Source organism: Felis catus, chromosome B2, assembly GCF_018350175.1.
Source record: "Felis catus isolate Fca126 chromosome B2, F.catus_Fca126_mat1.0, whole genome shotgun sequence".
Classification (NCBI taxonomy): Eukaryota; Metazoa; Chordata; class Mammalia; order Carnivora; family Felidae; genus Felis; species Felis catus.
This window is the reverse complement of record NC_058372.1, coordinates 114,979,879-114,996,801: the sequence shown is the minus strand read 5'-3', so window position 1 is coordinate 114,996,801 and position 16,923 is coordinate 114,979,879. Positions and strand designations below refer to the sequence as shown.

At 33.9% G+C, this 16,923-nt stretch overlaps 1 protein-coding gene across 13 annotated transcripts in view; it reads left to right on the top strand.

The window, feature by feature from the left end:
- The window catches only part of PTPRK (protein tyrosine phosphatase receptor type K), a 561,747-nt gene that overhangs the window by 522,020 nt on the left and 22,804 nt on the right, over positions 1-16,923 (top strand). For 5 of the 13 annotated variants that reach the window (XM_023254331.2, XM_023254334.2, XM_023254330.2 and 2 more), the window contains 8 exons: positions 4,805-4,965; positions 6,071-6,106; positions 8,057-8,068; positions 10,366-10,550; positions 12,222-12,309; positions 13,664-13,740; positions 13,936-13,953; positions 16,553-16,589. In XM_023254331.2, the coding sequence (XP_023110099.1) occupies positions 4,805-4,965; positions 6,071-6,106; positions 8,057-8,068; positions 10,366-10,550; positions 12,222-12,309; positions 13,664-13,740; positions 13,936-13,953; positions 16,553-16,589 (614 nt within the window). Of the gene's footprint in view, positions 1-4,804; positions 4,966-6,070; positions 6,107-8,056; positions 8,069-8,920; positions 9,541-10,365; positions 10,551-12,221; positions 12,310-13,663; positions 13,741-13,935; positions 13,954-16,552; positions 16,590-16,923 lie in introns of those variants that run through there. The other 8 variants (XM_023254332.2, XM_023254337.2, XM_023254335.2 and 5 more) reach the window with 5 other exon arrangements.

Here is a 16,923-nt window from a genome sequence, read left to right as displayed (position 1 = left end):
GTGTTAAAGATGCAGTATCCCTTTTCAAAAAAAACAAGAACGAAACAATTTTAACTGTTTGTGATTTGGGTGATATTTTCTGGACTCTAAAACTATAAAGTTTATCCATTAACTTATTTTGTTAATCTTTTTAAAAAGGGATATTGTATTTCTGTATGTTCAGCTACTTTTATTTATAATTTTCCGCTAGTAGCTTTAGACTAAAGCCCAAAACATCATTTATTTACTTAAGTCAAACCTGTATCTTATAAACATGATACCTCATACTGCAAATCAGGTCAGGTCCGACTGTGATAACATCTCTCTCCACATTTCCAGGAATCCAGGATGGGTTATAACTTTCAGAAGACCTTTGATCTGGTCATCTAGGCAAGCAGTATGCTCTTATAAAAACAAATGGATAAAGTGATAATGTTGCAATGACAAAGAAACAAAACATCTTCTTAGAAAAGAAAAATCGAGTTCATTTGTTATAACTTAAACAGGACAATGATTTTGTAAAACCAAGACCAAAAAGAACCCTGTCATCCTACACAAAATATACCAAAGTGTCCATGTATTTCCTTTTTATCTTCCAAACACTTAGCTCAGCAACTGTACTCAAGTATGGAATGTTAGTTTGAGTGAGGACAGAGAATATTTCACTCTATTTCTCTAGTCACCTTCAGTTTATTACCTTAGATGCCAGGGTATTCATCCAATCCGAAGGAATGATGTCAAAAGTATTCTTGGACATTGCCTGATCGACAGTTGATTCACCAACTTTTAAGGCTTAAGAATTGTGATTAAGTATGTTTGGGAGCATTTATCTGACAGTATTTATTTTACTAGATAAATTTAAGTAAGTTTTACGATAAAATTTTTTAAGCGTCTCAGTGACTCTATAACAGAGGTCTGCCAATATTTTAAATATTACAAACGCTTGGCTTCTTATAATCTGCTGAAACAAGCAGGTGTAAACTAACAGTGCTCTTAGTTTATTGTGATGAATCATAATATCCTTGTTAAATCATGTCTGATGAAGCCAAAGGTAATTAACTGTACCATTTCATACAATTATGGAGCACTTCTCCTCTTTTATAGCCCACCCATATATCCACCTGCAGAAGTTTATGCTGTTGGCTGCTTGGATAATGAAAGTCATTTGCACATCTGTCAAACTCAAGTAGTTGTAAAATGAATTGCTTAACTGTCCTGAAGTGCACTATATTTATATTTATACTTTATATTTATGTTTATATATAAAATGTTGGTTGTTCAGAGGGAGACAAATCATGAAACATAAGAATCAGTAAGTATTTATGAGAATGTCAGTAAGCTTACCATTAACCATTGATGAATCCGTAGTGTTAGAATGGGATTGCCTTTTTAATGGATGGATAACATTTCTGTATGCTAGGCTATCTAGTAGGTTATGGTCCTATTATTACTACAATACTTAGGACAATTGGCCATATCAATCATAATTTGAAAAATGTCACAGATATATGATTTTAAAAACTGCTTAAACATACCTAATCTAAATCTAAACATATCTAATATAAACATACCCAACCTGAATCAGAGAATTTTTAAATAAAAGCAAATAAATAAATTGGAATACAATTTAAAAGAAAACCAGTTGTGATCTTTAGCTAACATTCATTGGCATCATCATAGTGACTGTCACTCATGATCAAAACCCTTAACTCTAATGTTATTTTTGTTTTGTAATAACCTGAATTAAAGCCTACCTCACAGGGTTGTTGTGAGGGTTAAGGTATAAAGACCAAGTTGAGAATGCATGGCTGGCAGATATTAACAAAGGTCAAATGCCCCCATAATTTGTCATCTAACAAAGGCTTGTGAATCTGAAGTCTTTCATTGCCATGAAAACTTTTGTTGTGCATTTGACAAATTTTTCTTATTTTTCCTTAATCACAAAATATATATAATTATATGTGTTTTAAACTAAAGCCTCAAAGTTTAAACCTGTCTTTTCTAATTGGTTTGAAGTACCCATCCTCAAATTTTTAACATTATTTTTAATCCACATTTCCAGTTATGTTATTTTTATAAAGTTCAATCTCAAAATTTTTGAGGAATGAATTCATTCTTCTTGCCCAAGAAACAAAGATTGGAAGTTATTTCTTAAATTGTTTTGTTTTTACTGTTTGAAACACTTTTAAGTGGCAAAACGTTTGTGCTATATTCACATTCTTCTTCTCAAATTTGTAACAACTAATGTTTAACTCCTAGAGCCAAGTAGACACTTCTTCATATTATGGTGCACTTTGTAATGTGGAATTTAAAAAAAAAATGTCAGCAACTGGATATAGTGTGACAGTGTACGCTTTGAAACCAGATTATTCTTCACTGCTTATTAGATATATAACTGTGGGCAAGTTATTTAACTTGCCTGAATCTCAATAAACTCATCTATACAATTAGAATCAGTGGGTTGATCTGAGAATTAATTGAGTTAACAAATGAAAAGTGCCAAGCATATAACAGTCCTATTTCATCCATTCAATAAGTATTTATTGAGTGCCTGCTATGTGCCAGAGACTGCTGTACATGTTAGCAGTAATGGTCCTTCCCTCCGTGGAATACACAGTGGGGAAACAATTAAAAGGATATTTGCACTGATACATGATGAGTGTTGTTATAGTCAGAAAACATGGTGTTATAAAAATAACCTAACAGGGAAACCTAACCTGAGACAGGTTGTATTGAGATCAGAGAAGCCTCCCTGATGCAGTGAGACAGAATAGCTTCTTTCTATTCTATTCTATTCTATTCTATTCTATTCTATTCTATTCTATTCCATTCCATTCCATTCCATTCCATTCCATTCTTTCTATTCTATTCTATTCTATTCTATTCTATTCTATTCTATTCTATTCTATTCTATTCTATTCTTCTAGAGGTAAAAGAATATTGTAGGTCAAAGAACAAATACCTTATATGGTGGTCTACAGGTAAGTTTGAAAAGTAAAATCTATAGACCAAAATAGGACCTGCTGATGTTTAATTTTCCCTATCCATGGTTTCAAAAAATTGAACCACTTGAGAAAATCAGGAAATTTAACATAAATATTCAGATTCATGACTTGTCTTTGAAAATAATTTTAAAATCAGAAAATTGGGATCAAATGCCAATAATCACTTAGGCAAGTTGCCCCCTAAATGGCTTTCCAGTTCTCCACAGTCCCCACCCTTCCAGACAGCCCTAGCAGCAGCACTCATTTGTACTACCTGTCTAATATCTGTAAGATTTAGCAGGCTTTCTACCCTATAGCCTAGAAAAAGGACAATAGCTCTTTCAATGAATACGTCACTAATCACTAATAAATGATGGTGGTGGTGGTGGTAGTTCTTGTTATGCTTTTGTCATTGTTGTCTTATTACTAGTACTGTCATTACCATTATTATTACTTCTTTTAAAGAAGTTAACGTCATTTGCATCCTAACGCCTAGTCTATGAATATCTTATTCAGGTGTTGGATCTGTTGTATCCATATATTGGGTGTGTTGGGACATATTCTCCGAGGCCAAGTACTATAATCTGGAGGAGCTCTCAAATTGCTACATTAATTTTGTAAAGGAGAAGCCCTTGAACATAAACACAACCATTAAATGAGCCTTTAAAAAGTATTTGTAGTATATTTCCTCTAGTACAGATACTAATGAGCATGAGAAGAATATGTCCTAGTTAATAACCTAGCTGAGAAAAGGCATTCTTCAAACAATGAAGGAATATTTCCAAGGTACATAAACTGCTGCCATAAATATAATCTGGCTACTACAAGCTTTTAGAGTGCCTTTATTTATATTATATATAAATTGCCTTGTTAATGTGATATAAATGTTTTATATACCTTTAATAGCTTTTTATTGCATGTTTTATGTGTAACATTCACAAAGAACCAGAATGTATTTCACATCCTTGATATATAAGATAAAGATGTCAGTATTTGAGGAGCTCAAAAGTCTAACTCCACTGATTTCTAAATCCCCTAAGTCATTTGCCCTGCTGCATTTATAAGGCACATCTTCAGTTAATACTCTGCCATGTGCTTCTAAAACACATCTTTAGGATTTGACCATGGCTATGATTCAAGATTATGATCATCTGTATACTATGTCAACATTGTATTTGCCAACCTTTTCTCAGGGCACTTTTCTTACACAGTGTATAATTTTCCCACATGTATGTGTATTTGCATTAAATGTAGCAGTGGTTAATTCTACAGTTCTCCCGATTAAGTTTGGATTATGTTATAAATATGCTACTAAATATGTAAATGCTACACATGTTGCATTTTTACCAAGTAATAAAACAGAGAATGAAGAATGGGATTTCTTTGTCTATTTTAATTGGGGGACTAGAGTAAAATAAACTTAAAAAAAATCGTCATGTTATTCCCCAGAAGAACTTCTAAAAGGTGATCAAAAGAATTAATTACCCAAGAGGAAAACCAAAACTTGGCGTTATCTTAAATTTTCCTTGAACAGTTCTACTAAGGAAGTATTTATTTGTGGCTTCAATAAAGCATAGTTATAATTAATGACTTTTTTAATGATACAAGAAATGAAAGGTTTCAGTTGACCGCTTGAATGTTGAAGTATCCAGATGACAGTATTACAGCTACCAGCAGATGTTGTTTGAATATTAAACCTAATTCCTGAAGTTAGGAAATTTAGAGATTCCAAACTACATCTTTGTCTACTTATCCCTGGATCCTCCTGAACTACTTGCCACTGGTGTCAGCTGGCCTCCAAGCCTCACACTGGGGTTTCCCTTTTGTATTTGCCTTGGCAGCAAGCTTGCTAAAAAACGCAAAGATGTTATGGGCAACACCCGACAGGAGATGACTCACATGGTGAACGCCATGGACCGAAGTTACGCTGATCAGAGCACCCTGCATGCAGAAGACCCGCTTTCCATCACGTTCATGGACCAGCATAATTTCAGTCCAAGATGTAAGTTCTTCATTACAGTTTTCTTAAGTTTATTTATTTATTTCGAGAGAGACAGAGAGAGCAAGCGGGGGAGGGGCAGCGAGAGAGGGAGAAAGAGATCCCAAGCAGGCTCCGCACTATCCCCCAACTCACAAACCACGAGATCAAGGCCTGAGCTGAAACCAAGAGTCAGAGGCTTAACCAACTGACCCACCCAGGTGCCCGTCTTCCTTAAAATTTTAGTAAATGATTTTGAAGCTCCTTAAATCACTTCGAATTCAACACATCACCTTTTGAATAGTGAGAAAAAGTACAACAGAAATGGAGGAAGCAGCCAGAAGGAGAGAAAGCGATAAAGAATATTCTGGGAAATGTTCAGCTTGGTGAAAATTTTCAGTAATCACTGGCCCTAAAAACATGCCCTCATGTTCCTTGATCTATATCGCCACCAAATTTGTTGCTATAATGCTGTATGAGGCCCTTTGGAATTAATTTTAATTGTCATAGGGCCTTCTTGATCAATTTCATTTTTATTTCACTATAAGATAAATGATAAAGAAGAACATAAGTTAACTTTGCTGAAAATATAAATGTACTGTCTCTCTGACCACTTGATTTAGTAATTAATCTAAAAGGATTTGGAAGCATTTTTGTTCCCCAAACTTTTCTACCTATTGTCTCTGTTCGTACTTTATTAGGAAGCTTGAATTCAGCCGTGTAACTGTACAGACCCACTTATGAACCTGGAGAAAGGATTAAATCTATTTCTTACAGTTAACTGAAAAAAAATATTTGGAATGAATCTGAGATCATTATTTCTCTAAGTACCTTGCACTTGATAGATTTAAATGGGTCCCCCTCCCCATTTTATAATCTTTATAATGTCAAGTTGAATCTTCCTGGCTTTTATAATTGAACAGAATACTGAACTTTAATTACAGCGGCACCTTTCCTGGTGTTTTGAGGTAACCCAAGTTGAAAAAGAGAATTTTACCTTTGCAGGTTACAATAATCAAAGAAAGATGAATAGTTATATTTCTTAAGAAAGCATAAATCCATTTTAAAGGAAAATGTAAAATACAACTTTAGGGCAATATATTCCTTCATGAGCTTTGTTTTCCTGCAGTGCCCAATGATCCACTTGTGCCGACTGCTGTGTTAGGTGAGGCCCTAATTCTTTATCATTCTTTCTTGCATGGATCACACATCCTTGCATGAGTTATAGCTTTGTCTACACAGTAATTATCCACAGGGTAGGAAGCAGCTTGATTTTGAAAATTGAGTCCTGGTCTTATCAAAGAAAGCAACTGTGGTCAACCCAGTCAGATTTAGTGGATTTCAAATAAGATGCTTTTTAGAAACTATGTATTTTTAAATTCTTGGTTCTGTTAGATTTGGAGCAAAAGTCCAGTGGTTCTCAATATATGACTGATGTATATATATGCAGGATAGTAGAAAGGTCCCAAATGCACACATCTCAGGAGCCAGTGCTACCTGAATAATTAGTTTATATATAAAAATCTACTTGATGCAGAGATTTTTCTCAGTCCCCCTAAGTTTATAGCAACTAAAGAACACATTTCCAAGTGAACATTAAAAATGTGTGCATTTGCTTTAGTTTTGCCTTTATTAAGAATTTATAAATGCAGGTAAAGTTGCTATAATATTCATGTGGAGTTTTGCATTCTATATATGCAGCTTACATGATGTGTTATCCTTCAAGAAATTGAGAATAAGCTAAGGTTTACCACTATACAACATCTAAGACAAGTGATGTTGCTAGTGATGAATAAGGCCTTTGCAAATGTAAAATTAATGTTTAATCAACTGTATATTTAAGAATGGAATGAGTTTCATTTCAATTTGTACTCTGTTCCTTGACTAATTATGCACCCATGATTCATGACCAGCTTGCTTATATGTTAACAATTTCTATATCAGTTTTATCCTAGTGTTTCTAATATTAAAGATTTAACCAAAGAAATATGGAAATTGCCAGATAAATGTATCTTAAAAGCTTCCAATTCTCTCATTAAATATAAAAATTTAAGTTTCTTGCAAGCATAAAACTTTATCTTACATTTTATGCATGTTTTTATTATCCATGTATTCCACATTTAATTACATTTGTAAAATATTTTGGAACAATACAATTAATTCAGTTAAGTGAAATACACTTCTTTTTTACTAAAATAATTATTATTAAACTTATAATTTTATACTATAAAAAATATATATTCTAAAAAAATCTGAAAGTCAGTGTTCTCTTTCTCTAACTGTACTCCCCTTTTGATGTCCACACCAATAATGGCAGGGAAGTGAACTGGGGAATTCATCCCAAGGGGTAGCCCTATCAAGTAAGGAGGGGCCAGGAACCATGATCATTGGGATGGCACCAAATGCCTCTGAAAATGTCATCTTCTGTTGAGCAAAATGCTGTAGAATGCTGTCACCATCAAATTAATAAGTAAAATTCAGTTAAAATACTAAAAACCCACTGAGGAAAAATTAGTTACCTAAATGTTAAAATTCCATTACAGTAATATTTTAAGAAAATGTTGAATCAGGTCCAAATCATGCTTCTCTTGGGAACTCACAATATGAACCTATGAAAATACCTTATGTCTGTGCTTTCCCATCTGAAAACTTATTCACAGTTTTGTAAGGAGACAATGAAATAATATATGCGAGTTTTACAAACTATAAAGTTTAAAAGATTATTATAGTAATTTGCCCTGTGAAAAGAGATATGTATGTTTAAGGAAGGCTAGAGTTAACATTATAGTCATAAAATCTATTCATATGAACAGTTGTTATGCATTTATTTCAGTTTGAAAGTCAAGCTGTTTTTTTTAAATATTCTTTAAAAGCTAAATCTCATTAATCATATCAGATTTAGAAATGATTTGTTGCATTTTCATCATTCTTGGAATCATGGTATTTACAGTTATTTTACATCCACTTGATTTTGTATTTGTAAAGCAATTTTTGAAATCACTTCAAATATTGCTTGATATTAATACCTACTTACTGATTTTAAAGGCACTTAGAATCTTTTCATATTGATTCATATTTTTGCTTTTTTGTGTTTTACTGCTTCATTGGGTTAAAGTCCCTATAACCGGTAAGTATATCACAAAGAATTCTAGAAAGCTTTCCATCAAGGAGATATTTGAAGTTATTTTTCTTAAATGTGTAATAAGGATAATGATTAGAACATGTACTCTCATACCAGTGTCATTATTAGGTGGTGTAATGAGGTGGAAAATGTATTGAGATTAATAATTCATATGTGATCATTTTAATGAATACTGCTCATTGTATTAATGTGTGAAAGCTTAATGCAAAACAAAAGGCACTGTCTATTTCATATTGGACAAATCATGGAAGATTTGGAATATGGGTGACTTCTTCATTTCTCACTGAGCCTGTTATAATTGTAAATATTCCACTGCCCCAGCAGGTATGATACGAGCTCTGGTACTGCTCCGCACAGCCCAGGCTACCGTATCCCAGCTTGGGTGATTGCATTTTCCCTTTCCAACATTGTCTGTCCTCTTCTCATCCTAAGCTGTATATTCTGTGATAGTGCCCAAATCAGTGGCTTCTGAATTTAATTTTTATGTTAATGTCTATGTTAATCTATTGATTCTAATATTTTAGCAAAGATAGATCAACCGAGTGTAGCCTCATAGGAAGAAGAGGAAACTCATGAATCATGTTTGTTAGCAAATGTTTGTGTGTAGAGGGTGGGCAAAGCCTGGGTTAAGAGAGATTAATTCAGTTGGGTGGTTAGGTCACAAAAGAATCCACCAGGGGTTTTTGGGATTCAATGTGATATTTTTAGAAGTAAATGCAAAAAAAAAAAAAAAAAAGGCATTCAGCCTAACAAGGGAAAGTAAAATAAATGCAATCAAACTAAATTGTAGAAGCACACAAATCTGATTGTGGGGTTCTTTTTTTTTCCCTTCTCCAGGAAGAAAAAATGTTTATCATGGGGACAACAATTCATTTTTTGCCATATCCTATTTGTAGAGTTGGTGATAGAACAGGCAAATGTACCAGCCCTTGAAATATGTTTCACTGTTAATTAAATATCGTTCTCTACAGTATGCATTATCATTAAAAACAAAAGTTCCCCTAAGAGTGTACTTTCTCTTCTGTTAATGAATATGGCAGTATAATGCTTTCCAAAGTAACACCCTTAAAACATTTGTGTTTTTTTTTTGAAAGTGGTAAGTTTAAATGTGATAAATATAAGCATGCTTTTTCTCATTGTAATGATTAGTGCTGTGGTCATTAAAATAATATTTATTCTTCATAGGTATAATGTTCTTGTTCATTTCTTCCTTATGACAAAGAGAGTTAAAAGTTTCATGTTAAGCTAATGACACAATTGGGATGGGGCCTACACTTAAACGTGGGTGGTAAGGGATTCTGTTTATTTTAATTGATTCATTCACCGAAATATTTATTGAATGACTGCTTTGCAGCAGTCAGCAGAAATAAAAAGAAAAATATGACTCTGTCTCTATACTTTAAGCATTCAGAATTTAGTAAAAAAAAAAAAAAAGATCAGTAAACAAATGATTGAAATATAGAGTAAGTGAAATGACATGTACATGAGGAGGCCATGGAAACAAAGAAGGAGCTTTGTAGCTCAGCCTGGATGGGCCAGGGAAGAATTCCACAGGAACTACCTACACATTTTGCCCCAAAGATATACCCTCGTTTCTTTTCACATGGTGGGCAGAAAAGTCAAAATATATTTACAATCAAAACAGTAACCATAACAATAAACCAAAAGAGTAGAGACTAAGACTAAATGCACATATAAGCTGGCTACCAGGCATAGTGGGCCCCAGGGATGATTCTGTAGAATGCTCATGTTTCCCAGTCTGGAGTGTACCATTCTAAGTAGCCCCAGGTGGCATAGTAGGCGCGCAAGACTAAGGACAGCAGTCCTATGGGGATAGGTTGCTTAGATTGGGTCCATGAGTGAGGTTGGGATCTTGTTGGGAAGGAGTTTGTTCAGTTTACTCAACAATGAAAACACCTCTCCAATTGACAACTTGATCTTCTGGTCCTACCCTATGCTGCTATGACTGCAGATACACGAAAAAGGAAGAACTCAGCCAGATCTCCCACTTAGACTTTCTAAAAGTGGATCAGATGTCTCTACATCTCACAGCATCTGTTATCGTGGTGATATAAGCATAATATGCTGTGACCTCATACCTTGAGCTGATATAAAAGACTTTGTCTGTATAGGGAAGCTGCCCCAGATCTATGCTATATTTCTTTTTCTTCTTCCTGATATCAGAAAAATCTTAAGTTCTTACAATTTTCTTTGCATAGATATGTATTAAACAAGATAACTTTGTCTTTTTTTTTAATCTTTTGGAATCTGAAAAATGCCAGATGAGAACCACAGTGCTACAGCTGAGTCCAGTCGTCTTCTAGATGTACCTCGCTACCTCTGTGAGGGGACAGAATCCCCTTACCAGACGGGTCAGCTGCACCCAGCCATCAGGGTTGCCGACTTATTGCAGCACATTAATCTCATGAAGACATCAGACAGCTATGGGTTCAAAGAGGAATACGAGGTAAAAGTTTCAATACTATGTTACATCTTATTTCTAATCATAATAGTGGAATTTAACACTTTTCCTTCCCTTTAACATAACAAGGAGTGGAATACTCTGTAGACTCTCTAATCTTGAGTCCATGAGCATATACTCAAATGTATATATGGGGAGTGGGCAGAGATGGAATTGACAGAAAGGGCAATTTCTAGGGATATATCTGAGTCTGAATTCACTTGAAAAATTCTTAAATGTTCGATTCCAGAATTTTATTCTTGCTATTTAAAAACTACTTTTTAGACCCTATATTTCCCCACTGAAAGATCTATAACAGGATACTTTGAATTCCACTGTATCATTACAGATTCTGCCATTTGAATGACGTAAGCAGTAGGTCCTTCTCTGCCTCTTTGCGTATTGACCCTCTGTTGAGAAATGGGGTTAATCTTTGTCCTACTTGTCACTCTTAGTTTTCTTGGCGCATTGTTGGTTGAGAGTGGCTGCGTAGAAAGACAGAGCACTGCAAATCCAGACAATATTAGGAAGCCAAAAGAAGGATGTGGGAAATTCTTCTTCCAACTTTATTTCCCCTTCCTGCTCAATCCAGAAGACCAGGATTTTTACTGCACAGGAAATGATTTAACCTTAACATCTCAACAAACATAGCAAAAAGGAAAAAGTTCTTTTGCCACTCTTCACTTACTAAGAAGTATCAGTCTGGGGCATAGAAGGAAGTTCCTCCATCACCATATACACATATTTAAAGTGAAAGTATCCAAGCAGTATTTGACCTTGAAAGACCATCCAAAATACACTCAACTTCATGAAGAATCTTCAAAGCTCTGTATTTTATTGACTGATTGCTTGTATACCTGAGTTGTGAATAAAATTAGCTTTGAATTTTGAAAGTTGGTTTTAGACATATACCAGAAACACTTGGCTGTGGCAACAAAATAGTGTAAGGAATTAAAATATTCTGCCAGAGCTGGGGTGTTTTTTTTTCTTCATTTTATGTGTATTCCTGTGTACCTCACTTCAAAAACCGTTGACTCTTTGAAGACCCCATTTCCTGTGTTGAGCAAAGTTTAAGCTTTACTGCAAAAGAAATCTATACCCATATTTTAAATTGCTGCATATGGTAATTAAACCAATCAGCAAATTCATCTGTTCCAAGATTCTTGGATATGGTGACTCTTTTTAATTTTCATATGGTCCCTTGTTGTACAGACTCAGTCCTTTTCATGATCTTCAAAGAAACTGAAATGTGATGTATTGCACATGATTTAATGAATAATTATAGGGGAAAACAGGTTTTCTTTTTCCTGCTATAAATGCTAAAAGAAAAACATTTGAAAGATACTCATTAAAAGTAGTTTTGAAGTTTTGATGCTTTCTCTGCTTCCATGTCTCAGAGTCGTAGCGATCTCAAATTTGAAATAGTTTCAAAATCCTTTATTTCCTCAAGTTGTTTTCTGTCCTCCTTTTGAACTCAGTCCCATCCAAGATGAACAAGTAAGAGGCCAACAAACAAGTTTGAGGTCTGAAAAGAGAACTTATTTACTGCTCTAGGACTTCCTTCCTCCCTGAGGAAAGTGGCTTTTACTATTTTGGTCATCAGAACAGAAAAACCTGATTCAAGAAAAGGAGTTAAATTCAGTCTTCTTGTTACTTTCTTCTTCTTTTTTTTTCCAGAGCTTCTTTGAAGGACAGTCAGCATCTTGGGATGTAGCTAAAAAAGATCAAAATAGAGCAAAAAATCGATATGGAAACATTATAGCATGTAAGTTCTCATACAATTCTTGGTAAATGTAAATATTGTGTGTGGAAGATAAGTAATAGGTTGCAGTTCCTCCTTATATGGTTTTGAACTTTAAGAGAGTCCCAGAGGGTGGCACATCTGTTTACAATCTATTTAATATTAAAACAGCATTGCCTATTGGCAGTGGCTCTAAAATTGTCATCATCTTCATTAATTAAATTGACAGACTTTTCACCCAGTGGAGATAACATGCCACTTGATTTTATGTTTGCACACTTATGTGTCGGGGTGTTATTGACAGCTGAGAATATCAAAACAATGAAAAAGAAAGGTCTTTTCAGTGATAAATTGTTATAACAACTTCTACCAAAACTATTCAAGGTGGGAGTGTTATTCTTTCCACATAACCTTTATTTTTTCTTTGAGCCGGTGTCTGAACTCCTGTTGCTATGTTATTTATCATTAGGGACTAATTCCTCCTTAAGTCTTCAAGAGGTATACATGGGATCAATAAATTAGTTATCATATGAAACCACAGAACAGTAAGAAAAGTAACATACTTTAGTTTGTAACTAGCTAATGATTTACTTAGACCATTCAATTCTCAATTTAAATTATTTTAGGGGCGCCTGGGTGGCGCAGTCGGTTGAGCGTCCGACTTCAGCCAGGTCACGATCTTGTGGTCCATGAGTTCGAGCCCCGCGTCAGGCTCTGGGCTGATGGTTCAGAGCCTGGAGCCTGTTTCCGATTCTGTGTCTCCCTCTCTCTCTGCCCCTCCCCCGTTCATGCTCTGTCTCTCTCTGTCCCAAAAATAAATAAACGTTGAAAAAAAAATTAAATTATTTTAAAATATCTTCTGAATACATCAGAATTCAATCTTGACCCTCAAGAACTAAGAAGTTGAGAGCAGGGAATCAAAATTCACTCTAGTTCTGTGGCTCACTTGCTCTAAAGTGCAGTAGGAAAGGATCCCACCCCTCTAAAACCATGTCTAGAAAGCAAAATTAGAAGTTAAAGCTAGTTCAGTTCTTACACACAAATCCAAGACTCAAAGGATGATTCATCAGACAGACATTAGCACGCTCCCTGAAAACTTCCTAAGCATGAAGATGCTAGTCGGTGAAGCTTTATTAACAGAATACTATAATAATTAATGAGTTCATTAAAGTTCTTGTATTTCTTTAAGGAAATTTGAATCATAGCATATTATGGGTAAGCTATTATCCATTATCCATTATCCAACCACTGAATTATTTTAAGTCTCTACCAACATCATTGTCTCAGCACAGAGGGGGAATTGAATGTTTTATTTTGTATTTATTATTTTATTGTTTAAAATAATTTTCTTTATGATGTTATTATTTAAAAATTTTAGATGACCACTCCAGAGTAATTCTGCAACCTGTTGAAGATGATCCTTCTTCAGATTACATTAATGCCAACTACATAGATGTAAGTATTTTTATAGTTTAGTGTGCCCAATTTGTTGGCTTATATATGTGAATCTTTTTGCTTGTTATTACCTATAAAGTGATTGCTAGCTTTTTAAAATAAAGAACAAACTGTACACTTTTCCTTGTTCTACGTCCTAGTACTTACTGACGTTGTTGTGCTTTCTTTCACACCTGACTTTGGTTTGGGCTGTAGATTTGGCTGTACAGGGATGTAAGTACCACTATATGTAAATAACAGCACCCTATTATAAATATTTAATATAACTATTCTTAATTACAGTTATTACTAATGCTTAATACTAGTTATCTCTGCATGCTTCACCTAATTAGCCTCATACAGTATATCTATGTCATTTTTTTTGTAACTCCTTTACATGTGTGAAGATCTATTTTACCTCCTTCCCTTTTCTATGTTTAGAAAAACAGGACCATTTTTAGCTTTTGACAAGTTATTATGTACTCGAGTTTTATTTGTTGATGATTTCTGTTTCTGGCTTTTATTCTTACCCCTCCCCAAACATGTGAGAAGCTGGATAGTATGATGTGTATTAGTGATTCTGAAATTTTACTTCTTACATTTGACTTCTGATGTTAAAAATGGGTAGGAAGACTATTTTGTGGTGTGTGGTATTGGCTTATAAAGTATTAAAATTGCTTAGGCAAAATAATTACTAAATTGCATTTGTAAAATACACATATCACACATATATATCGAATCATGCAAATCAAAAAGTTTGTTTTGAGCATACGTTCCACTGTTACATTTGGGTTACAAGCATCTACATGCAAATTGTCTATTTAATAGAAAGTAATTACCAAATAAAAGATAAAATATTGTCAAAGAAGCCATGATGCTACATTACATAGAAGAAGAAGGACAGGCCCTTTATTCTTATTTCATGGGTCAGAATCATGCTGGAAATCTTGCGAATGTTATTTCATTTCTCTGTGCCTCAATTTCCTCATCTTTACTATGGGGATAATAATAATAGTACTAATCTCATCAATTTGTTATAAGAAATAAAGTAATGCATTGAACACTCAGCACAATGCCTAGCAAATATTAAGCACTCCTGAAACTTCAGCCATTTTTTCAATAATTCATACCTAGGTGTGCTAAGATTAACCAGTTCAAAACATGCATTAATTATAAGGCAAAAGTTGGAAGTATCAAATATTGCAGCATACATGTAGTATACATTTAGAGTTATATAAAAGATATGAAAATTAGGCCCCAACGTTTTCTAATTTCCATAAACAGGAAATGACATTTGTCACATTTATTAAGTTCATGTTTTACAGTTATTTTGCGAATTGTCATTATTTATATATTTGAACTAATTAGTTTTATTACATATAGTGTCTGAGTATACTGGTTAACATTCTGAACATCAATTTACTCTCAGTTACTATTTTAAATTTATCAGACATCTCAAAAGAGAAAGTGCAGCTAATGATCCACTCTTTAGAATAAAAAATTCAACCGTTTTCTAACAAATTTGTACTTGGTCCTATCTATTCTGCTTAACCTTGGTTTTCTGCCAAGACATATACACTGGAGCCTTGTTATAATACTACTTTATGGTACATATGGTAAAACTGTGTGTTCTAAATGAGACTGTGTTGTTATCCAGTCTTTTTGCTAAGACCCCAGTGTATTTTGGCTGATTACTACACAATTCCATTATGTTCCCTTTCCCGTTAGTTTATTATACTTAAAAGAGTCTTCTTTGGTAAATTTTTCATGAAAAACGGGAGATGAATGCTTTATAAAGCTTGGGAAAAAAATTTTCCGTGAAAACTCATACTATTTGGTGTAAGAGGAAATAGAAAACTTCCAAATTTGCAGCAGTATGATTCTCCACCTATTAAGTTTTAGATTGGGGATCTCAGTTTACGTGCATTTATATGTGCATCGAGTTGCCCACACCAGTATGTGGACAAATTGTACCACAGGCTTTCGCTAAAGTCCTTTGATAAATACAAAACAAATTCGAAGCTTAACTCTATTGTACCATTAACAGTTTTGCTAATCATGATGTACTGGAATTCATATTGAGAGCAACTAACAACTTATTTCTTATCAGGAATAATTTCTTTGTTGAAATCGTATTAAATGTTTAAGCACCTAAATCTCTTGGCACACTAAAAATAAAAAAAAGTGCTAAACTTTTTGTTCAGGATACGATGCATTTTATTTAAAACTCTTTTTTCCCTATATATGTGTGTACCTGTAATTATGTGTGTGTATATTATCAACACACACAAAATAGTTTTGGCAGATTCCTGAACATATTATAGTACAGGAATATTCTCAAAAGTTTCTCAGCAGGACTTTGACTTAATGCACACATGCATTGTCCAGCTCTAACATTGGAATGTTCTGTTATTTTTTTATGGTTCTAATATGTCGTTGTCCATTTGTAATGCAGTGTGTTGTACTTTTGGATGATAAGATGAGAATTAATATTTTTGAACACGATTTGCCAGGAATGAATGACTAAAGATTAACATGAAGGCATAAACATTTTAGTAAAACCAAACAATATCTATGAGGTTATTCCTTAGCAAACAAAACTCAATTATGCAATATATATTCTAATCTGAGCTCTTAAAACATTTAATTTTTGTTTTATGTTTACCTTTCAGATAACCTAGGTTTGAGAAGTGAACTATGAGTTCACTACTCATTTCTGGACTTTTTACTATAACTTAATCTTAACAGGTGGTTGTCTTCATCTTTTTATGCCTTCATTCATTTATTTCTGATACTGATGTAAAATGATAACCAATTTCTTCTCCTATTTTAGGGCTACCAGAGACCAAGCCACTACATTGCAACTCAAGGTAAAACATTGCCTTTTTAAATGATAAAAAGCATCCAAACTTACTTATTCATCCATAGGCTGTTTTTTATCTGACTGAACTGGAAAAAAAGATCAGGTCTTCTAAGTGAGACTGCTCTTTATTCATTTGTATAATACGTATTGGTTTATCTGTGTAAAACATATATAACTTAAAGCTTGATTTGTTTTTTGATTAAAAGTAAACAAGAAGCTGCTTATTTGTGACTTGGGTTTTGGTATTTTGATGTCCCAGAGCACTAGTCAATAGTGCTGGACAGAGGAATTACTCCTTTTGATGAAAGCAAGAGAGGTCTCACCTTGGATAAGTTGCCGTT